Source organism: Phyllostomus discolor, chromosome 3 (assembly GCF_004126475.2).
Source record: "Phyllostomus discolor isolate MPI-MPIP mPhyDis1 chromosome 3, mPhyDis1.pri.v3, whole genome shotgun sequence".
Taxonomy (NCBI): Eukaryota; Metazoa; Chordata; class Mammalia; order Chiroptera; family Phyllostomidae; genus Phyllostomus; species Phyllostomus discolor.
Window position 1 is genome coordinate 90,624,567 of NC_040905.2, and position 25,052 is coordinate 90,649,618.

Genomic DNA, 25,052 nt, shown 5'->3' on the forward strand with positions numbered 1-25,052 from the left:
GAGAGGGGCCACTGCTGTAGTTAAATGGGCAAAAGATAGGGTTTTGGGAGCTCTGGGTTCTACTCCTATTGTGAACCTGCTGTTACACCATGGGGCCATTCAGTTCATTACTGGCTTGATTCCTCCCAGTAAGGACAAGGGCCCTCTAGGGTCCTTACAACTCAGCTGCTCTGGGCTCCATGACTGTGGGGACCTTATTCAGGTTGGCAGAGGATGACAGCAGGTCCTTATCAGACCTTCCAGGAGCTCCCTCTGCCCCTCCGTCCTCCCAGAGAAAGAAGGAGGTGAACCAAGGCAGAAACCAAACCATGGACCTCAGGACTCCCAGCACCTTGAAATGTCATCCTAGGGTAGCCTGAGCATGGATGGAAGGGGGTTTGGAGACAAAGGCGGGGCCTCATACCAGGTCCTGTGACTGTCACTCAAACTGCCATGTCCTGGACTTTGTCCTGCCCTCAGCTCTAGGAGCAGTGGGACCTCCTCGTCCCCTGGTCCCAGAGCATGGCCAGCTCTTCTCCAAGGAGGAAACGGGATGGGGGAGGGGGAGAAAGTATACCTGAGCATAATCCTGGAAACTGTATCCTCGTTGGCCCAAAACTACCCACAAGAGGCAGGGCCTTCTCTGAGTGCCAACCTGAGTGCTGACCAAGGGAATGAAGAGAATGGGGAGGCAGGGGGATGAGTCTGCATAAGGATGGGGCAGTGGCTTGGCTTGCTCTAAAGGCCATCACTTGGCAGAGATCCCCAGTGTGGCATTACCTGGAGCTACTATCTTATTAGTATTAAGAATGATAGCCTTGCCCTGGCTGGTGTGGCTCAGTCAGTTGGGCATCATCCTGCAAAGTGAAAGGTTGCTGTTTTGATTCCTGATCAGGGCACATACCTGGGTTGTGGACCAGGTTCCTCAGTTGGAGCATGTGCAAGAGACAACTGATTGATGTTTCTCTCACACATTGATGTTTCTTGATGTTTCTCTCCCTCTCTTTCATCTTACCTCCTCCTCTCTCTAAAATAAACAAACAAATAAATAAAATCTTTTTTAAAAAAAGACACCCTCTTCCTGACACCTTTTCTAGGCCTTCCAAACTTACTGTTACTTTAATGTCATTGTAGTCAGGGAAGACTTCCTGGCTCCCTCCCTTTTATCCCTCTACCCTCCTGCCCTCTCTTTTCTTTCTCCTTGTTTTTTCTTCCCTTTTTGGCCCTTCTTTCCCCTTCCTTCTCCCTCTCTTGGCCTTCTTTCTCTTCCTTCTTCCTCAACCCCCCCCCCCCCCACCCCTTGGCCTCTTCCCCACATTCCACACTTTGGCTCATTGTGTCTCTAGCCTCAGTACCCCCTCTGTGAAACAGATTCTTTCAGATTCTCCGTCCTACTCTTCAGGATTCTGTGTTCCCACCACTGGGGCTGGCATTGGCTTGCCTACAGAGTCCTGGCCAGCTTTGAGTGGCATCTGACTCTCCCATGTCCCCTCCCTGTGGACCCAGAACCACATCCTTCCACAGACTACTGGGCCGGGGATGCCAGGATAAGGCAGGGCCTCCTATTGGCCCCCACCTGGCTTTTCCTGGATGACACACCCTCTTACTACTGCCTAGCCCTCCTTCATCCAGCACACACAGTTTGTATTGCAAGACAGCAAAGCAATGTCCTATCCACCCAGCTCAGTGCCGTTCAGCCTTGGGAAGCATTCTCTCACCTCCCATACCTAGCAGGAATGGGACCAAGGTAGGGATGTTTACTCACCTGTCTTTAACATGTCCTTCTACTCTTCCTACCCTCCCCTGCCCACATCTGTCCTGGGGCCTTTCACCCACCCCTTGTTTCCACCACCATCCTACTTTTGTCCTCCTCCTGAGAAAACCTAAGGAGCATACATTCAAGTGCCTACCCTTTCCATTCCCCAACCCCTAACCCCACTCCATCTACAAGGCCTGCCTTCTCTGAGGATTCTTCTTGGGTATCTCCACTACCCTCTTCCCTCAAACCCACCCCTACAACCACAGGTGACCACAAAAGGAGTACATTTTTTTTTTCTTAGAGCTGCCATAACAAATTACCACAACCTGGGTGGCTTAGACAACAGGAAGTTTTTATCTCATGGTTCTGGAAGCCAGAAGTCCAAAACCAGGTGTAAGCAAGGCTGTGCTCCTTCTGAAGATAGCAGGGAAGGATGGGTTCCAGGCTTTTCCCATGGCTTCTGGTGATTTGCTGGAAATCTTGGCATTCCCTGGCTTGTGGACACATCACCCATCCTTGCTTTTGTCTTCACACGTGGTTCTCTCTGTGCACATGCCTGTGTCCAAACACTTCCCCTTTTTATATGACATCACTTCTATTGGATTATCCTCAAGCCATTCCATGACTGGAACCCATTAGTTTCCTAGGGCTGCTGTAACAAGTATCGCAAATGTTGTGACTTAAGACAACAGAGATTATTGTCCCATAGTTCTTGAGACCAGATGCCTGAAATCAAGGTGTCAGCAGGACCATGTTCAGTCTGGTGGCTCTAGGTTGGATCCTTCCTCACTTCTTCTGCTTCCTGGTGTTTTTTGGTCATTCTTGGGGTTCTGTGACTTACAGAGAACCCCTGCAGTCACATGGCTGTCTTCTCCATGTATGTCTTCACTCTCTGTGTCCAAATTTTCTATTTTTCTAAGATACAAGTCATGTTGGGCTAGCACTCACCGTAGTGGCCTCACTTTAACTTGATCACCTCTCTGAAGACCTGTCTTCAAACAGGGTCACATTTGGACGAAGTGGGGATTAGAATTTTAACATGTTTTTTGGGGGACACACAGTTTAACTCATAATAATTGCCCCAAATCAAAAGACATATTGGTTGCTGAGAGTGTGGGAAACAGGCACTGACACAGCCAGCTGGGGGGAGAGTAACTAGCACAATTCCGTTGAACGCCACTTAAAAGGAAGTAACACAGTGTTAAATACTTCTGCTCTTTCACCTCTCCACTTCCATGTTTAGGAATTTATTGCATCATCACACACACTTGTATAAAGTCACGCACACGAGGACATTCACATTTTTCTGTTGCTGCCATGACAAAGTTCAATGAATTAGTCACATAAAACAACACCCTTGGATTATCTGACAGTTTCATGGGCCGGAAGTTGGGCCACAGATATGGTTCAGCTGCATTCTCTGCTTAGGATCTCACCAGGCTGGGGGCTGCTCTGTGGAGGAATCCTCTTCCAAGCTCATTCAGGTTGTTGGCAAGATCAAGTTTGCCACAAGGTCCCCTTCCTCTGAAAAGCCAGTAATGGTGTGTCCTCATGCTTCAGATTTCTCTTCTGATCCTGCCTCCTTCTTTTAAGAGCTCATGAGAAAACACTGAGCCTGCTTTGATAATCGAGGATAATCTCCCCACTTTAATTGATTACTAATTTTAATTATACCTACAGAATTCCTTTTGACACAACATATTCTTGGAAGTAACACCAGGGAGTTCAGATCATGGAGGTCAAAATTTTGCCTATATCAAAGCCGAAATATCCATCCCAGGAGACTGATTAAATAAATTACAGTACATTTATTCCATGGAACACTGTGCAGTTACTAAAAAGAAGGAGGCAGCTTAATATGTTAGTAACGTTCAAGAAAGTAAGTAAAGAAAAGCAAGACACAGGACAATGTGTATAGTATGGAACTATATGGGCTTTTTAAGGATATATATAAATCCTTGGAAAGCTTCACAAGAAACCAGTTTATAGTAGCTGATTTTGAGAAAGGAAATGAGAAAAGGAAGGAGAAAGACATTTTTCAGGCTATACCTTTTGTACCCTTCAAGTTTTATGCCATGTGTGCATCAATTATTCAAAAATCAAACCCCTTTCTTCTTCCTCTTCTTCTTCTTCCTCCTCTTCACTTCCTCCTCCTTCTCTTGTTTTTCAAAACAATTTCTTAGGTAGGTCCTGAGAAATCTCAAGCTGGGGTTATATTTTCCTTTATTGAAGCATGATCTTCCTGAATACTCTACACAGCACTCTGTGAATTATGAGTTTTTCCAGTTTGGCTAGTGGGAACATCATTGTTCCCATCCCTATGTGAGAGCCAATTTCTGTTTCTTCTAATCTTTTCTAGTGGTATTTCCTTGAACTTGGGTAGTTTCTTCATAAGCAACTACTAATCAGTACTGTGTGCCACTCTTTCCTCTGCAGTAACTCTCTTAGGAACTCAAGCTGCCTGGTCTCCTAAGACTCTTGTCTGCATCTCCCCAACTCAGGAAACCTGCTGGGATCCATCTGGCTCCTCTCTCCCTGCACTGCTGCCTGGAATCTCTTCTTAAGTCAGTAAACTAGGACAATTGCTGGGCTCACCCTGTCTGTTTTCCGTCTCTTGAGAACCAGTGCCCTTTGTTGCCTGACATCTAGTGTATTGAAAATCATTGTTTCATACCCTTTGTATGGTTACATGGTTGTTTGGGGGCTGGGTGTTGTTTTAGGTAGGAGGTTAATCCAACCCTCATTACTCCATCTTGACCTGAAGTGAAATCCAACAGCTTTGATGAGGATCTTTCTTAGTGTTTAATGTATTTTACATACTTAGCTAACTACATTCCTTTAAACATTTGAAGTTGCTTTTATAAAATTAACACATTACATTTTCTGTTTAAAGACTTCAAGTGTTTGATTAGTAAACAAAACCTGTCCAAGCACACAAGGAGCTCCATAAATCTAATGCATTAAATGTATTTATTTTAAAACTTCCCCGAAATTTAAGTAATTTTACACACCTAATAAATTAACTATTTATGGTGAATCTTAAGTTCTCTTAAATGTTCAAATACTATCTACAACCCTAGCAAGATTTTAATGTAAAATAACAGATATAAATCCATCACTCAATTATATATTTTAAGTTGAAACTACAGGTTGGTTTAATAAAAAAATATTAATACTAAGGTTTGAATTTCTTTCTTTCGGTTTGAATTTTTAAGGACAATGAGAGTAATCATATCTGTTTCAGTTCATCACTGTATTAGTTAGGATATTTTTGTATCTGCTCTAACAAATATGCCCAAATGTATAATAGCTTCACCACAATAGAATTGTTTTTCTTGCTCATACAACAATACAAGGCAGATGTTCCTGGTTGGCAGGTAGCTTTCCTTCATGTGCTGATTCAGGGATTTATATTTCTTCTCCCTGAGGCTCACTATGTCCTTGGGCCTCCTCACCATCTGCTTCCAACAGACAGAGCAATTGGAACCATGAGGGAAGTTTTACAGGAGAAGCCTGGAACCAGCATCCATCAGTTGTGGTCACATTCCATTGGGAAGGACGTAGCCACAAACAAACACTTACTTTCTTGAAGTCTGACTCCTGAACTGGACAGGAGTTCCCTGTCTATTACCTCACCATGTGACATTGTCCTGGCCTTCTCAAGTACTTGTGAAGACTCACACCCACTCCCAATTTTCTTGCTTTACCTCTGTGTGGACTAGGTCCTGATGCCTGATTTCTAGACTGTAACACAAGGAGATGGTTGAGGTACCAGGGCCCTTTCCAGAGGAGAGTGGGGGAACTCACAGAAGTCTTGAGGGAATAAAGGACCCTCAGGTTGGGGAGGAGGGTTAGAGCTCCAGTAGAATAACTTCCCTTTCTCTCAGACATCAGTGAGGGCAGGGCTGTTTAGAATAGAGGAGGGTGTATATACCAGGAAGATGACTAGGACCCCAAGAGGCAGCAGAGCAATAAAGTAGGTGAAGCACTGCAGCCTAGGAAGTAGAGCAAAGGAGGCCCCTTCATGTAAAAAATTGGAACAACCCTCAGTAGGCTGGCAGAGAAACCTGATTTTACAGGCCATGACTGCTGGGATACTTGGGTCTTACAAGTATTCCTCAAGGGCCGGGGAGAAAGGGCCAGGCTATGAGAGGGGGTTCAGGCTCAAATCACTAAAAACAGACTAGGAAAAAAGGTGTGAGACACAAAATGCCTCTAAAAACTACATTCAGATCATTTCAGGCCATTTGCTCTGAAACGTGAATTTCTCTGAAGAAAGCTTTAGTGAACAGTTCACCATAATAATGATTTCTGGCAATGACTCCTGTAAAGCCCAAAGAATAGATATAGCTCATCATTAAACTATGTTAAAAAAAGTGGGGGGGGGGGACCACACTTGGACTAATTCTAAATGACCTCACATAATTTATCCAAGTGAAAGTACCACTAACATTTATACATGAATTCGTAAGATGAAGTCTCTATGAAACCCTGATGGCAGTCCATACAATTACACTAGTGTTAAGGGACAAGTGCATCCACAAAAATATCTAATCACAATGCGACCTCCACTGCAGGGTCTGCTGGACAAGGTAAATCTTCACTTCAGAATAAAGGCAATACAGAAGCTGTGCCACCTCCAACTACTTCTACACGCAGTTCCACCGCTACGGTGGGGAACACAGGACCGAGTACATCCTCACCAACTCTGACTAACAGCACCACCCTTAGCCCAACGACCTCAGGAGGTAGCCCAGACACAACAACGGCCAGTGAAACCAGCACCACAGTGGCATCCACTGCAGACACCACCACATCTACAGCATCCAGCTCTGTGAGCACCTCCTCACTGACAACTGCTACAGAGGCTCCGTCATCTCCCACAACTGCTACGGACAGTTCTGCCTCTACGGTGGGGACTGCAGGATCCAGTCCATCCTCACCAACTCTGACTAACAGCACCACCCTTAGCCCAACGACCTCAGGAGGTAGCCCAGACACAACAACGGCCAGTGAAACCAGCACCACAGTGGCATCCACTGCAGACACCACCACATCTACAGCATCCAGCTCTGTGAGCACCTCCTCACTGACAACTGCTACAGAGGCTCCGTCATCTCCCACAACTGCTACGGACAGTTCTGCCTCTACGGTGGGGACTGCAGGATCCAGTCCATCCTCACCAACTCTGACTAACAGCACCACCCTTAGCCCAACGACCTCAGGAGGTAGCCCAGACACAACAACGGCCAGTGAAACCAGCACCACAGTGGCATCCACTGCAGACACCACCACATCTATAGCATCCAGCTCTGTGAGCACCTCCTCACTGACAACTGCTACAGAGGCTCCGTCATCTCCCACAACTGCTACGGACAGTTCTGCCTCTACGGTGGGGACTGCAGGATCCAGTCCATCCTCACCAACTCTGACTAACAGCACCACCCTTAGCCCAACGACCTCAGGAGGTAGCCCAGACACAACAACGGCCAGTGAAACCAGCACCACAGTGGCATCCACTGCAGACACCACCACATCTACAGCATCCAGCTCTGTGAGCACCTCCTCACTGACAACCCCTACAGAGGCTCCGTCATCTCCCACAACTGCTACGGACAGTTCTGCCTCTACGGTGGGCACTGCAGGATCAAGTCCATCCTCACCAACTCTGACTGAGAGCACCACCCTTAGCCCAACGTCCTCAGGAGGTAGCCCAGACACAACAACGGCCAGTGAAACCAGCACCACAGTGGCATCCACTGCAGACACCACCACATCTACAGCATCCAGCTCTGTGAGCACCTCCTCACTGACAACTGCTACAGAGGCTCCATCATCTCCCACAACTGCTACGGACAGTTCTGCCTCTACGGTGGGGACTGCAGGATCAAGTCCATCCTCGCCAACTCTGACTGAGAGCACCACCCTTAGCCCAACGTCCTCAGGAGGTAGCCCAGACACAACAACGGCCAGTGAAACCAGCACCACAGTGGCATCCACTGCAGACACCACCACATCTACAGCATCCAGCTCTGTGAGCACCTCCTCACTGACAACCCCTACAGAGGCTCCGTCATCTCCCACAACTGCTACGGACAGTTCTGCCTCTACGGTGGGGACTGCAGGATCAAGTCCATCCTCACCAACTCTGACTGAGAGCACCACCCTTAGCCCAACGTCCTCAGGAGGTAGCCCAGACACAACAACGGCCAGTGAAACCAGCACCACAGTGGCATCCACTGCAGACACCACCACATCTACAGCATCCAGCTCTGTGAGCACCTCCTCACTGACAACTGCTACAGAGGCTCCGTCATCTCCCACAACTGCTACCGACAGTTCTGCCTCTACGGTGGGGACTGCAGGATCGAGTCCATCCTCACCAACTCTGACTGAGAGCACCACCCTTAGCCCAACGTCCTCAGGAGGTAGCCCAGACACAACGGCCAGTGAAACCAGCACCACAGTGGCATCCACTGCAGACACCGCCACATCTACAGCATCCAGCTCTGTGAGCACCTCCCCACTGACAACCCCTACAGAGGCTCCGTCATCTCCCACAACTGCTACGGACAGTTCTGCCTCTACGGTGGGGACTGCAGGATCGAGTCCATCCTCACCAACTCTGACTGAGAGCACCACCCTTAGCCCAACGTCCTCAGGAGGTAGCCCAGACACAACGGCCAGTGAAACCAGCACCACAGTGGCATCCACTGCAGACACCGCCACATCTACAGCATCCAGCTCTGTGAGCACCTCCCCACTGACAACTGCTACAGAGGCTCCGTCATCTCCCACAACTGCTATGGACAGTTCTGCCTCTACGGTGGGGACTGCAGGATCGAGTCCATCCTCACCAACTCTGACTGAGAGCACCACCCTTAGCCCAACGTCCTCAGGAGGTACCACAGACACAACAACGGCCAGTGAAACCAGCACCACAGTGGCATCCACTGCAGACACCACCACATCTACAGCATCCAGCTCTGTGAGCACCTCCTCACTGACAACCGCTACAGAGGCTCCGTCATCTCCCACAACTGCTACAGACAGTTCTGCCTCTACGGTGGGGACTGCAGGATCCAGTCCATCCTCACCAACTCTGACTGAGAGCACCACCCTTAGCCCAACGTCCTCAGGAGGTACCACAGACACAACAACGGCCAGTGAAACCAGCACCACAGTGGCATCCACTGCAGACACTGCCACATCTACAGCATCCAGCTCTGTGAGCACCTCCCCACTGACAACCCCTACAGAGGCTCCGTCATCTCCCACAACTGCTACGGACAGTTCTGCCTCTACGGTGGGGACTGCAGGATCCAGTCCATCCTCACCAACTCTGACTGAGAGCACCACCCTTAGCCCAACGTCCTCAGGAGGTACCACAGACACAACAACGGCCAGTGAAACCAGCACCACAGTGGCATCCACTGCAGACACCGCCACATCTACAGCATCCAGCTCTGTGAGCACCTCCCCACTGACAACTGCTACAGAGGCTCCGTCATCTCCCACAACTGCTACGGACAGTTCTGCCTCTACGGTGGGGACTGCAGGATCGAGTCCATCCTCACCAACTCTGACTGAGAGCACCACCCTTAGCCCAACGTCCTCAGGAGGTAGCCCAGACACAACAACGGCCAGTGAAACCAGCACCACAGTGGCATCCACTGCAGACACCGCCACATCTACAGCATCCAGCTCTGTGAGCACCTCCTCACTGACAACCGCTACAGAGGCTCCGTCATCTCCCACAACTGCTACAGACAGTTCTGCCTCTACGGTGGGGACTGCAGGATCCAGTCCATCCTCACCAACTCTGACTGAGAGCACCACCCTTAGCCCAACGTCCTCAGGAGGTAGCCCAGACACAACAACGGCCGGTGAAACCAGCACCACAGTGGCATCCACTGCAGACACCGCCACATCTACAGCATCCAGCTCTGTGAGCACCTCCCCACTGACAACCCCTACAGAGGCTCCGTCATCTCCCACAACTGCTACGGACAGTTCTGCCTCTACGGTGGGGACTGCAGGATCCAGTCCATCCTCACCAACTCTGACTGAGAGCACCACCCTTAGCCCAACGTCCTCAGGAGGTAGCCCAGACACAACGGCCAGTGAAACCAGCACCACAGTGGCATCCACTGCAGACACCGCCACATCTACAGCATCCAGCTCTGTGAGCACCTCCCCACTGACAACTGCTACAGAGGCTCCGTCATCTCCCACAACTGCTACGGACAGTTCTGCCTCTACGGTGGGGACTGCAGGATCGAGTCCATCCTCACCAACTCTGACTGAGAGCACCACCCTTAGCCCAACGTCCTCAGGAGGTACCACAGACACAACAACGGCCAGTGAAACCAGCACCACAGTGGCATCCACTGCAGACACCACCACATCTACAGCATCCAGCTCTGTGAGCACCTCCTCACTGACAACCGCTACAGAGGCTCCGTCATCTCCCACAACTGCTACAGACAGTTCTGCCTCTACGGTGGGGACTGCAGGATCGAGTCCATCCTCACCAACTCTGACTGAGAGCACCACCCTTAGCCCAACGTCCTCAGGAGGTAGCCCAGACACAACAACGGCCGGTGAAACCAGCACCACAGTGGCATCCACTGCAGACACCGCCACATCTACAGCATCCAGCTCTGTGAGCACCTCCCCACTGACAACCCCTACAGAGGCTCCGTCATCTCCCACAACTGCTACGGACAGTTCTGCCTCTACGGTGGGGACTGCAGGATCCAGTCCATCCTCACCAACTCTGACTGAGAGCACCACCCTTAGCCCAACGTCCTCAGGAGGTAGCCCAGACACAACGGCCAGTGAAACCAGCACCACAGTGGCATCCACTGCAGACACCGCCACATCTACAGCATCCAGCTCTGTGAGCACCTCCCCACTGACAACTGCTACAGAGGCTCCGTCATCTCCCACAACTGCTACGGACAGTTCTGCCTCTACGGTGGGGACTGCAGGATCCAGTCCATCCTCACCAACTCTGACTGAGAGCACCACCCTTAGCCCAACGTCCTCAGGAGGTACCACAGACACAACAACGGCCAGTGAAACCAGCACCACAGTGGCATCCACTGCAGACACCACCACATCTACAGCATCCAGCTCTGTGAGCACCTCCTCACTGACAACCGCTACAGAGGCTCCGTCATCTCCCACAACTGCTACAGACAGTTCTGCCTCTACGGTGGGGACTGCAGGATCGAGTCCATCCTCACCAACTCTGACTGAGAGCACCACCCTTAGCCCAACGTCCTCAGGAGGTAGCCCAGACACAACAACGGCCGGTGAAACCAGCACCACAGTGGCATCCACTGCAGACACCGCCACATCTACAGCATCCAGCTCTGTGAGCACCTCCCCACTGACAACCCCTACAGAGGCTCCGTCATCTCCCACAACTGCTACGGACAGTTCTGCCTCTACGGTGGGGACTGCAGGATCCAGTCCATCCTCACCAACTCTGACTGAGAGCACCACCCTTAGCCCAACGTCCTCAGGAGGTAGCCCAGACACAACAACGGCCAGTGAAACCAGCACCACAGTGGCATCCACTGCAGACACCACCACATCTACAGCATCCAGCTCTGTGAGCATCTCCTCACTGACAACCCCTACAGAGGCTCCGTCATCTCCCACAACTGCTACGGACAGCTCTGCCTCTACGGTGGGGACTGCAGGATCGAGTCCATCCTCACCAACTCTGACTGAGAGCACCACCCTTAGCCCAACATCCACAGGAGGTAGCACAGACACAACAACGGCCAGTGAAACCAGCACCACAGTGGCATCCACTGCAAACAGCACGATATCTACAGCATCCAGCTCTGTGAGCACCTCCCGGACGACGACTTCTACAATGAAGAGTACCACTGCCCCTACTTCTAGTACTACACTAAGCACATCATGTAAGTAATTTTTTGAATCATTTGTTTGAACCATTTTTTTTCAGTGTCTCTGTTCTGTGGTTTGGTTATAATTATGTAGTTATTTACCTCTTTTGCTCTTACTTGTCTTCTATTAGATAAATACCGCTGCAATCTTTTGACTATATTATTAATTTCTCTCTATGTTTAATGTTGTTACCTAGGTCACTCTTTTTACAACGAAGTTTATCTCTCCTGACGTGAACACCCACCTTCGGGTCCCACTACGGTGTGCACACACTTCATTTCCTTCCGTTTATACTCTGCCAGTGGCTGTTCTGTTGCATTTTATATATTGTAATATCATTAACTTTGTGGCTTTCCTTCTCAGCTTTACATCTTTAAAGTTTTTCTCATTTCTTTTGGTCGTGATTAAGTGGAAAGTTTTGGTTTTTTGTTTTGTTTTGCAGATGTTGCCAATAGTATTCATACTTACCTTTGGCAACAGTTTCTCTGCCACTTTTCACTTTTATTTTGTTTTAACTTATCCTGTGAGCATCTACCGTAGAAGCAAAAGGAGGTTCATTTCAATCCACTCTGAACTCTGCGTCCATGTCCTTGAGTGTTTATCCTTATGCCTCCATCTCTTCTCGTCAGTTCTAGAGATTTTACTCAGCTCTCTTCACTCTGGTTAGGGTGAGAACTGACTGCCTCACTTCGTACCCACGGTTATAATATACTGTTATTTTATTATATATGGTATACAGTATATGGCATACTATTACACCAGTCAGTATTATTATGAGATTGGGAAAGGGTATTTGACGTGCATTGAAGGAAGTACAGTAGGTCTTCAAATAATGTCTCATTCAACTTCATTTTATTGTAATATTAATGAGATGCCTTGGAGTTTAACTCTTGTTTATATCAGTCAGTTTATGGTAAAATAGGTTTTATTTTACATTGTGGTAATTTGCAGAACCTATTGATATTGTTAAGAGAGGACTTGCAGTGTACTAGTTAAAATAGTTGAAAACTTTCCTGATTTAAATGAACACTAGGTATGCTCACAGACATATGACCTGTGTCTGACAGTGCCCGATCTGTCTTGAATTGATAAAGATAAAAGGCAGTTCTTCAGTTTTTGCCTGCTGAATTTTCTCAAGGCTTTGTAAATTGTTTCTGTGTTGAGTTCTTCCTTGCCTGACCTTTCTATTATATAGCTTTGTTCTCTGGTTTCTCTCCAATGTGTCGTTGTCTCGGTGAGTTCTCTCTGGTTCTTAGGCGGTGAACTGAATGTCTTCATAAGGTGGTTGTACACATTGTGTTCCCAGGAAATCCTGCAGGTGTTTCACAGTGAATGCCATGTGGCTGTGTGTCTGCTGAGCCCAGAGCTAGTTTTGGTCATCTCCCTGAAGACAGATGGTCCCTTCTGTCTTCCTCCTATCCCCTCGAGGTTGGCTTTATCTTTAGACTGTTGGGCAACAGGTGAACACCCCCCAGCAGCTGCTTTTGCTTTACACTCAGCTATGGGCTTAAGCACTTTGATCCAGTCTGGATGTTCTTCAGTAACGAGAGGGGTGGGGGAGGGAGAGGATTTATGAGTCTCCAGTGTGCCCAGGACTCTTGTGTCATCTCTCACATTCTTCCTGAATGTCTTGGACCAGAGGCTGTAAGCAGAGGCAGTTTGCTGTGGCTGTTATGGGTGTGGCCCCTGCTCTCTGAGTCTGGTGGGGTAGACCAGGAAACAGAGGTAGGGCAGGGCTTCACAGAGTTCATGCACCCCTCATGTGCCTCCCCCTCAGAGGAGCTGTACCTCAAATACTGGTCTTCACAGGCACAGCTCTTTTCAAGAAAAGCCAAAAAGAACAGAACTTTTGATTTTCCAGATTGGTTGGCATAGATGTTTGAGAGCTATCTATAACTATTTCCTATCTTTAAACTAAGTCTGCACTCCTCCCTCAAACTCCATGTTCCAGCAAATTAAAAATGGGTCAGAAACAGTCACAACAGTAGTGATGTCCAGGACAAGCTCCTCTGAACCGGGCATGGAAGGGACAATGGCGTGCTTATTCCCAAGCTTGGTGGAGCCCAAACTGACGAAGTTCCCTGAGTTCTCTTCAGTCTCTGTATCTCTTCTTCTCATGCTCAGTCCTGACTGTGTTGCCCCCACTTCTCATAACACCAGGTTTTTCTTTCTTTGATTTCTGGGGCTAAAGGAAAGCATGCTGGAAGTAGGACTCCACAACCAGATCAACTCTGCTTCCACGTGGAACCTTAGCCTCGCCCCACCTCACTTCTCCCATCTGTAAAGTGAGCATAATACTGTCTGTCCCACCCAGGGGCTCAGAGAACATCAAATTAGATTGTGGTCTGTGAAAATATGTTGCAAGCTATCAAGTACTGCACAAATACATGTGGTTGAGATGGGTCTTATCTCTTTCAGTGGTGTGCCTCAACGGAGGGACATGGAATGGGAAGGCCTGTGAATGTCCCCCTGGCTTTGGAGGAGAGAAGTGCCAGTCTAAGACAGAGGTCTGCCAGAATGGAGGCTCCTGGGATGGAATCAAGTGTGTGTGCACCAGCCTCTACCAGGGGCCGAAGTGTGAGGAGGTGGTCTCCAGCATCGAGATAAGTGAGTAAAACTGCAGGGCTCTTTCTTCCCCAACCCTGGGCCCCACCTCCAAGCTGGGCACCCACTCCTGCTCCTTCTTTGGTAGGAATATAGCCTCTTCCTGGGGCAACAAGGATTTTACCCAGGGGTAAGAAAGTTGAAATGTTTTTAAAGTGAATAAATCAAGAAGGTATAGTTTGGAACAAAATACAAACTTGGTACAGATTTTACCATAAAATATACTTAAAATAAGTGAGTATATGATGGAGAAGGATACAAAAAGTGTATACAATTCTCTAATGGAATATAACACCCAAGGTCCCTTGGGCTCCACTGCAAAGCCATGAGGAGTACATTGTGCCTCCTCTCTCCAGGGGCACTCTGGTGAGATCTGAGTGGGGGTTCGGGGGGGAGACCAGGCTACTCCCCCACTCAGAGCAGAGCTGCCAGAGGTATGGGTCTCCTGGGTAGGAAGTTTAGTGGGTCCTGCCCTCAGTGATGATGTTGTCTGACCCTCTCAGAACCTCCGGACACTGTCTTTGCCGAGATGAAACTGAGTGTAACAGTGACCAGTGTGAATTATACCGACAACCTACAAAACCGGTTTTCTCCAGAGTTCCAGAATTTCAATAAATTATTCACAGAACAGGTGGGCCTGGGACAGCAAGTCCCCATTGCTACTCAGATCTCCCCAGAGAGGGACCGCTAAGGGTTAACAACATAGATGAAGGTCATATTAGAGGTGTGGGAGTTTCTCAGCTCACCGTTTCCTCAGGGCTTGCCCAGGAGGGAGGGAAGGGTGAGGAGAGACAAAGCAAGGTTCCAGCTGGGGCTTCCCAGGGGTCCCAGGGGCAGGGCTGGTCTCTGGGAAGAGACATCTTTGCTTGGACAGAGTGCCCCTGTCCTCTGGGGATGGGGACAGGGAGATGCTGCATGCCCACCCTCTGCCCTCCTAAGGTGCTATGGAAAGGCCTCGCAGGCCTCCAGGTGGGGCCTCTGGGATAACAGTGGCCTCCTTTCCTTTCAGATGGACCTAGTTTATGCCGACATCAGGGAGTATGAAGGGGTTAACATCACACAATTGATGTAAGTATCTGAGGCTCCTAGGAAAAAGGTCTATGGAGTAGAAACTCCAGTCATAATTATAAAGACAATTGTAACTATGCACCCTGAATCAGTCTGCTAGAGCTGTGATAGCAAAATATCCCAGACTGGATGGCTTACAACAGATATTTATTTCTCATGGTTCTGGAGGTGGGAGGTCCAAGATCAAGGGGTCAGCAGGTTTGGTTTCTGCCGAGGCCTCTCTCCTTGGATCACAGACAATTGCCTTCCCACTGTGTCCTCACATGACCTTCCCTCTGGGCATGTGCACCCCTGGTTCTCTTTGTATAACCAAATTTCCTTTTCTTACAAAGACACTGATCACATTGGATTCAGGCCCACCCTGACAGCCTCATTTTAATTTAATAATTTCTGTGAAGACATATTGTGAGATACCGGGGTATTAGGGCTTTAACATATAGTTTTGGGGAACACAATTCAGCCCATTAAACCCTCTAACAATTATAGTTTCACATACATTTTCCAAAGGAAAGCTCATAACCACTCTGTGAGTGAGGCCAGTAGGGCTGTTCCCATTGTGCAAATGAAGAAACTGAGGTTTAGAGAGCTGCAGTGAGTTGCTTGAAGGGTCATTTACAGGTTGGTAGTACCAAGAAACCAACACACCAGAACACCTGAGGGCTACAGTGTGCGATGGACACCCCATTAGTCTTCACTGATGAAGCTAAATAACTTGGCTTGCAAAGGGAAACCCCTAGGACAAAAGATGTCCAAGTTCACAGTTGTCCTATATTCACTCCTAGTCACCTAGGATGGGATTCTGCCCTCACAGAATCTTTACCCTGTTACTGATCCCAACTTCATTAAATCCTTGGGGACACAAGGGAGGTATCCTTCCTCATGGTTTACAGAGTCATCATTGATCATTTTCAAAAGGAACTTATAACTAAAGAAAAACATATTTTTACAAAAAGCACAGAAAAATGCTGTTTACCAGCCTTCATTTTTCTTCCTTCCCCAATTCTAACATGAAACATCTCTCTCACAAGAGAGGCCACCCCAGGTAGGACCAGGTGGGGCTCCCAAGTCTCTTCCCTGGCTGCGTGCACAGCAGGTGCCAGGCCAACCTGGGGCAGGGCAGGGCAGGGCAGGGCAGGGCAGCTCTTCGGCAGCTCAGCTGCTCTGGAAGAGAACAGCATTTTTCTTTCTGCCCCTAAAACTCCTCTCCCAAACCGGCATGTAATGACCTTGTCTGACTCCCTCTTTTGTTCCTGGGGTGGGGATGGGAGTGGGGGACTCTGTAGTGCCAGTCCTCCTCCCTGTACTCCACCTGTCCATCAATCTCTCAGGCAACAGAGGGAGGGAGGGTGGGCTCTGTGGACCAGGCATTGAGCCAGCACCTTTATGGTCCTGCCTAAAAGCATCACGGGTTTTCGTCTATCCCACCTCCTTAGGCAGATAGGAGGAGAGCTGGGCTCTGTGAGAAAGGTCTGTGAGAAAGCACACTGCAGGAAAATGATTCTTGACTAGGGGGTGGGGCATTGGGAGCTAGGGGAAAGGAAAGGAAGCAAAGAGAAGCTGTGAGCATGTCTGAGGCTCTGGCTTCTCCTAACTCTTGAGCCAGGGAGTAGGGAGAAACTTTTGATAAGAATTTTAACCTGTTAGGTATCAGGGACTCCTTTTAAAATGAACAAATATTTGTGGGACTAAAAAAAATGGACATATGTACCTTGATATTTTTGCATACAGTCTTAAGAGGCTCACAGACCTCCCACAACCAGACTACCACTTAGAAATTCATGAATCCCGTAGGAATCCCTGGTACACCCTCCTCCCCCATGGTCAGTGGCCCCTTATGGATACCTTGCCAGCAGCTGCCCAGTCTCCTGCTTCAGTAAATATAGTAACACCATAAGGTGGACCACTTCCATGGTGCCATTCCTCTGTCCATCTTCATTCCCAAGCCTTCCCTGAATCTCCCAAGTCATATGGGTCCTACAGTGATGTGCAAGTGCAGTGCCTGGAATAGAGCCTCCACCCAACAGACATTGGGTCTTCATTTTCAACAGTCCTCCCCCAGCTCTGCCTTTCCACGTGGGCCAAGAAGGCAAAGCCTGCCTGGGGAAAGGGTTGGGGAGATGAGTGCCCATTAGCACTCGGGAGGATGACCAAGGACATCTTTCTCTCTCTGCTCAGTCGTGGCAGTGTGGTGGTGAAGCATGACGTCCTCCTGAAGGCCAATTTCACCCCGGAATACGAGACAGTTTTAAAGAGTGCCACCAAGAAGATAGAGCAAAAAATTAACAATATAACCAACGATCAACTAATGAAGGATAATAACTGCACAAGTAAATTCTTAGGCTTTTGGGGAGGAGCATGAGGAGGCTTTCAAAGAATCTTTGAGCTTCTTATGCCTGGGGTGGGGGAGGGCAGAGGCAGATGGGGGAGTGGGAGAACACTAAGAGACCAGAAATCAGTCCCAACCCTTATCACTCTGACTGGCAGATGCCAAGAGAAGCTCTGAAAGGAGGATGCAGAGGCAGATGTGCTAAATCCCAAATCTGCACAAAAATGAGGATGAGCCTGACTTATTGCCCAACATAGATGCTTCTCAGTGCAATGAGCAGTGTGGGGGTCTTGGCCAAGGAGGGTGTGGGAGAAGGAAGACACTTGGGGGCATCATGGCTCTGAAAAGCTGGAAATGAGACTAGATTGGCGTTTCCTCTTTGCAGGGACTGATTTTCACCCCCATGCCCTTCCCCCAAACACACACCTGAGTCTCCTCCTAAACAAGCTCATCAGGGGCTTTGTAACTCCTTCACAGGCATACTGTGCTTCAAAGAGAACTCCACCGAGGTGCAAAACATTTCAATTGCCCACTACGATCCTGGAGGTTGGTGACTCAGGGGCTTCAGGGAGGGCAGGGGAAGCAGGGAGAGCTCCCAGCCTTTTGATCATGTGCCTCCATGCCCCCTCAGAGGAATGCCGGAGGAAAGCTGGGAAAGACTTTGCTAAGTACTTCATCTTGGCATACAAGAACCAGATACCGGTGTGCATTAGCCCCTGTGAACCTGGCTTCAATGTCTCCATGAACTGCAACTTTGGGAAGTGCATGGTGGAACGCAGCGGCCCACGTTGCTAGTGAGTGTCTCACCACCCCACCCAAGGCTGGCTGCCCTCATCTCTGCACCCCCTGGGCACCCCACTCCTCAAGACTCCAAGGTTGTGGAGCGAATCCTGAACTTTCCTGAATGCAGCCAGCCACAAAGGACACACATGGCCAGAGCCCCAAAGCCAGGTCCAGAATGGACTAAGAATGGTTCAGTAGCTGCCCTCCTTTCCCTGTGCTTTGTGTCCAGCGAGGCAGAGGAGACTTTCAAGCTCTGAGGAAGCAGAGGGAAGGCCTCAGTCTTGGGAAGCCCATAGTCAGGTGGGGAGGACAGGGACTTGTTTCCAGGGAGAGATTAACAACCCCTGCTGAGGGTGGAAAGCCTGTAAAGGCCAGGGGAGTGGAAGAGCAAAGCTGTCCTGGGGAGGAAAAAAAACGGGGTTTAGAAAGGGCATCTTTAGGGAGGAGGAGTTGTTCTGGACCAGGCATGGGGGATTGTTCTTCCTCATAGAGAGAGAGGTTGAACACTAAGATGGTTACTGTGTGGGTGAAATGGTCTTTTCTGGGTTCTCAAGTTGCTGGGTAAAGCCCAGGGAAATCTGAGTTGGGCCAGCTGTTTTAGGTCTGGGTCGCAGAACCTATAGGCCTAGAGCTGGGCATTGTGTCTATTTAAGGCCCACCCATGGAAGCTGGACTTTGTTTCTGTTCATCCCCTTAGGGCCCCTTGCTGTGCATCCCAGCAATCTCTTCACCTTTTCCTCATTATCCACTCATGGGGCAGGGCTGGTTTTGAGGCTGGGGGACTGCGGGCATTGGCTGGCCCTGACTCTGAATGGCTCCTTTTCCTCAACTGCTCCTTCTCTTCATCTCAGCTGCCTGACCACAGACACTGAGTGGTACAGGGGGGAAACCTGCGAGTTTAGCACCAAGAAGAGCCTGGTGTATGGGCTCCTGGGGGCAGCAGGTGCAGTGATACTGATTGTCCTTGTCATCATCCTGGTGTTCATGTTCCGCTCCAGGAGAGAGGTGAAAAGGTGAGCCACTGCCACGACCTCTTCCATTTGCCTCTACCTCCTCCTCCGTTCCTGATTCCTCTGTTTTTAATTATGTTATCCTTGGGGTGGACAGAGCCAGTCCCCAGATTTTTGTTCCCATTCTCTGCTCAAAATGAGATCTCTCCCATGTTTCTATTAACAGGCAGAAATCGAAAGTCACTCAGTTGTACAAGTGGCACGGGGAAGATGGTGAACCAGTCCATGGGACCTTCCAAAACATTGGCTTTGACACCTGTGAAGGTATTAGAAACTCTCAGTGGACTGAAAATATCCCAGTGTGGAGACTTACATCTGAGGCATGTAGGAGGTGCTGAGGGAGCAAAGAGGAAAAGCATTTTCTTTTCCAAATGTTGGGTTCCACATCTGCAGCCCTATTTCCACCACTGGCTCCTGCAACACCCTGGATGGGGCACCAGCATACTTAGACCATGAAGAGCTGTCACAGGTTATTGGAAGGTTGTAGGTTTCTCCAGACCACAAAACTGTGCCTCTGTGGAAACAGATAAACAACTAGGAGTGGGTAAGCTCATTAACAGGTGGGTTATAGCTCAGTAAAGTGATTACCTATAGATTTTGTTAGGTCAAATGTACATGTCAAAATGTGTAGAAATTGAGTCTTTAAATTCTAAAGAAGGAAAAAATGGAATGAGGAAAACATTTTAGTCTACCCACAAAAAAAAAGCAGGAAAAGGGAAACAGAAAAAGGAAAGAGCATGACAGATAGCACAAAATGAGAGAGAAAATAATCTAATAACTATGTCAATAACTATAATAAATATATATCAGTTAACACTCCAATTAAAAGAGTAGACTTTAAAAATCTATTCACTGTGTACGAAAGGCACATGTAAAATAGAAGCACGGAGAAAGGGTGAAACGAAAGTATGGAAAACAGAGAGATACCAAAATAGCTGTTGTTCTATATGTAGCTGTATTTACTGTGGACAAATAAACTCTAAGGCAAAAAGAATTATAAGAAATTATCAATATCTGCTGGGAAAATGGTTTACTTTGTTAAGAAGATATAACAAGTCTAACCTGTGAGTCCTATTAATACAGCTTTAAAAAAAAGCAAAAATTGACAAAACTATAAGTAAAAATTGATGAATCTACCAACATGGTGAGAGATTTTTAAAAAAAATCTCTTAGTAACTGGTTATAAAGTAGGCAGAAAAAATCATCAAGGATATGGAACTTCCATATGAAATAAGTAACAACCTTAATATAATTGTCATAGACAGACTGCATTTCACAACTGGAGAGTATTCATTCACTGTAAGAGTATATAGAAAACTTGTAAGAATCTCCGCACACAAAGTCAGGGAAAAGTCTCAATAAATATCAAAAAAATTATTTAAATCAAACTGTATCATCTGACCACAATGCAAGTTAGAAATCAATAACAAGAATATTTCTGGAAAACAAAAACAAAAATCCTATATCTTGGAAAAAATTTTTCAAGTTTCTAAAATAGCACATGAACCAAATAAGAAATCATAATGGAAGTTAGAAAGTACTTGGATCTGAATTATAATGAAAATACTTGGTTTCAAAATGTGCGGGATGCAGCTGCATCTGGACTCAGAAGTAAGCTTATGCCTTAAAAGCACTTGTAGTGTGGAGGGAAAGACTGGAAACCACTGAGCCAACTTTTCAATGTAGGAAGTTAGGAAGAAGCAACAACAAGATAACTTCAAAGAATGCAGATGTAAAAATACAGAGCAGAAGTCAACAAACTAGAAAGTAGAAATGTAATAAAAGGACTCAACAAATCAAAAGTTGATTATTTGAAAAGTAATAAAATTCACTGATTTCATAGACACCTATGACTAATGAAGAGAAAAGGGTGAAGATACAAACAGGATCTGGAATGAGTAAGGAGATAGCACAGTAGCGATTTCAAAGCTAATAAGAGACTATTATAAACATCTTCCAACCAGCAAAGCCATAAACTTTAGGCAAAATTTAGAATGGTCTTAAAACTGCTTTTTTTAAAAAAAAATTAATCAGGCTCAGATGACTTTACAAGTGAATTGTACCAAACACTGACAGAGCAGAGGCTGATAATCTGATACAAACTCAGATACTGGACAAAGAGACAATTCTCTCCATTCACATTATGAGCCTACCATAAGTTTTATAGCAAAACCAGGCAAAGGAAGTACAAGAAAATAGATTTAAAGACCAAACTTACTTGTGCACATAGATATAAAGACACTAAACAAAAAATTAGCACACCAAATCTAGCAAGTATAAAAAAACACCAAATGTTCAAGATTAGAATAGCTATTTTTGAATTCACCACATCACCAGCATAAGAAAACAATATGATCACTGCAGTAGATGCAAAATAAAACATTTAATAAATGTCCTTATCTGCCCATCATAAAAACTCATCCAAATAGGCATAGAATCTCCATTTCCTGGTAAAGGAAATCTCCATTTCCCGCCCACACCAACACACAAAAATCATTCTCAGTGATAAAACATCAAAAGTCACTCAACTTAACTGGAGACTGGCAAACTTTTTCTATAAAGGATATATTTTTGGGCCATGGGTTTGTGATCTCTGTCACAGCTACTCATCTCTGCATAGGTAGCATGAAAACAGACACAGACAACATATACATGCACGGATGAGTGTGGTTGTGTACCACCACTTAAAAATTTTCAAAAATTCTTCACTTGTGGGACATACAAAAACAAGTGGCAGGCCGGATTTGGCTCAAGGGGGCATTTGTCAACCCCTGTATTGAACCAGGAGCAAGTCACAGGTTATCACCAACTCTATAAATTATTGCTCTGGGTATCCTAATCAGTACAATAAAAAAATGCAGTGTTTAAATATTGGAAAGAAAAACATGTATCTGTCATTTGCTCATGTGGTTGTCTTACATGAAACCCAAATGAATGTTAAATCACTAAAATTGATAGATTTAGCAATGTTGCCAGATATAAGATCAATTTTACAAGATGAATTGCATTTCTATGAATCAGCGACAAACAGATAATGTACAGTAATATAAAAAACACTCTTTATACAGCACCTAGAAATATTATCTAACAAAGGATGTTTAAGACTTTTCAGGGGAAAATAGTAAAACTTTATTTAAAAACATTAAACCCACATGAAAGAAAACCCATACGCTCACGAAACGGGTCAGCCAGTATCCCAAAGCTGCCATGTGCCACCCAAGCCAAGACAAATCATAATGTACTTCATGAACCTGAAGGTGCTGGTAAAGCGCTTATGGTATTTCTTTGTTGAATTTTAAAATGTGATTTTTTTTTACATCTTTTGAGAATCAATCAAACCATTGCTGAGGTCAAGTAATTTAGGCAGCCTCTCTTGTTTGCAAAAGTTTTCAGAATCTTGAGAAGTGGACATACACCCCTCACCCAGCAGTGGGTGGCATTAGAGGGACAGATGAGAGCTTGTCTTCCTAACCTTCTTCTCCCATGGGGCTTTCTCCCTCTCTAGACCAAGCGAAGTCTATTGACCTGGACTCCATCTATAGTAACTTCCAGCCCACCTTGGACCACATAGACTCTAACGCAAAGGTAAGATGGGTCTGCATGAAATGCTCACCTCCCTCTGCTCTGAGACCCCATCTGCCTTCCTACCATGGTGGCATCTTCAGGAAAGCAGCCATGTTTATAATTTGCTAGTCCAGGTGATCACCCAGGCCTATGCTGCTGGGAAATGGGTATAACTAGGGATGGCAGTGGGTGGGGGAGGAGAGCTAAGCAGCAAGGTCTACCTTTCTTAAACCCTGAGGCTTCAGGCTCAGAGATTTCCATCTGCACTTTAAGTATGTCCTTGATGGCCAACTTATTTAGTTATTTTAATTTTCAAACACACCTGAAAGTCAAAATAGTAGTGCAGTAAATACCCATATACCTCATCTAAGTCAACAATGTTTAACATGTTTAACTTATATATGAATTTTTGCTGAACCATTTGGAAGTCAGTTGTAAACAGTATGACACTTGGTAGCTATACACATTAGTATACACCTCAGAATGACATCATCACACCCAATAACTTGATAATAATTCTAGAATATCATCCAACATCCATTTTTTCAATTAACCCAGGAACATCTCTATTACCAGTTTTTTCAAATGTAAATACTACGAGTTTCACTCACTGACTTCTGTTGTGTCTCTTTGGTCTTTTAACCTATGACTGGCTTCTACCTTTTTTTAATATACAGGGGGCAAAAGTAAGTTTATGGTTGTTCATATGAAAAATAATACATAATTAATAAATAATAATTTAAGAATAAACTCTGTTTTGTGTGTTCACAACCATAAACCTACTTTTTCCCACACCTGTATTAGTTTTTGTAAGAGTCTAATACGGTTGTCTTAAAGAATGTCCCATTTCTAAATTTGTCTAATTACTTCCTTATGGTATCATTTAACTTGTCCCTCAATCTTCTGTATTTCCTATAAACTGGCAATGAGTTCTACAAGCTTGATTACAATCAGCTTAACCATTTTTGCTAAGCATACATCATAGATAATGGCATTCCATCACTTAAGAGGTACATAAGGTCAGGTTGTCTCACTATGATTGAGGCCAAGATAGGTCATTTGGGTAAGGGGTGACAACTCCTTAATTGCCACTTTTATTTTAACTGGATGGGTATTTGAGGGCAAAAGAAATACCCTCAAAGTGTTCACACCTCAAAAGAAGTGTGTTTGGCTTCAGGCACTAGTTCCCTTCCCCAAAGACAACTTTGTTGCAGAAATGAACTCTTAGCCAGGATACCTTTAAACCTGCCTAATTTGGGGGTTGGGTAGAGTTGGAGGGATACAGTTGTTTGCACTAGATTCTAGGTAATAGAATAACTTCTAAACTGAGTGCTTCCCCTGTTCCAAGACTCTTATGCTTCCAAATTCCAGGTTTCTCATGGGCCCAGCCCTCAACTGGTTCTAACTCTCTTTCCAGGTAAAAATTCAGAGGCCTCAGGTGAAGATAACATCACTTTGAGGCACAGGCAATTTCACATGGAGCTGTGGGGCTGGAAGTGAGGAGACCTCAGTTCAGCTAAGTTTGATGGAACTTTTCCACATTGACAGCATTCTACAGAAACATAATAAGGAACAAAGAGGAAAGGAGAGAGACCACAGTTCTGAGACTGAAAGAAGGAACTCCTACCTTTTTGACAGCATGAATGGAGCTGGAGAATATTATGCTAAGTGAAATAAGCCAGGTGACAAAAGACAAATACCATATGATCTCACCTATAAAAGGAAACTAATGAGCAAATAAACAAATAAGCAAAATAGAACCACAGGCATGGAAACAAGGAACAGACTGACAGTGACCAGAGGGTGGGGGTGAATAAGGGTGAAAGAAGGGTAAGTGACTAGTTTAGGAACATGCATGAATGACCCATGGATGTGAACAACAGGGTGGGGATTCACTGTGGGAGTGGGGAGGTAGGCAGGGCAGTGGAGAGGAAGGGAAGAAAAATTGGGACAACTGTAATAGAAAAACAATGAAATATTTTAAAAAGTAGAAACACCGTGCGAGCTCCAATGGGCTTGTCAGGACCTCAGG

General features: G+C 46.6%; 1 protein-coding gene across 1 annotated transcript; it reads left to right on the forward strand.

Moving 5' to 3' along the window:
- Nucleotides 1-13,980: 13,980 nt before the first annotated feature.
- MUC17 (mucin 17, cell surface associated) lies at nucleotides 13,981-24,655 on the forward strand. Its single transcript, XM_028515891.2, has 10 exons — nucleotides 13,981-14,272; nucleotides 14,773-14,900; nucleotides 15,279-15,337; nucleotides 17,513-17,664; nucleotides 18,141-18,209; nucleotides 18,295-18,457; nucleotides 19,298-19,459; nucleotides 19,623-19,720; nucleotides 22,962-23,041; nucleotides 24,438-24,655. The coding sequence occupies exons 1-10, from the start codon at nucleotides 14,053-14,055 to the stop codon at nucleotides 24,477-24,479; spliced, it is 1,173 nt and encodes a 390-aa protein (XP_028371692.2). The 5' UTR covers nucleotides 13,981-14,052; the 3' UTR covers nucleotides 24,480-24,655.
- The last annotated feature ends 397 nt before the right edge of the window (nucleotides 24,656-25,052 follow it).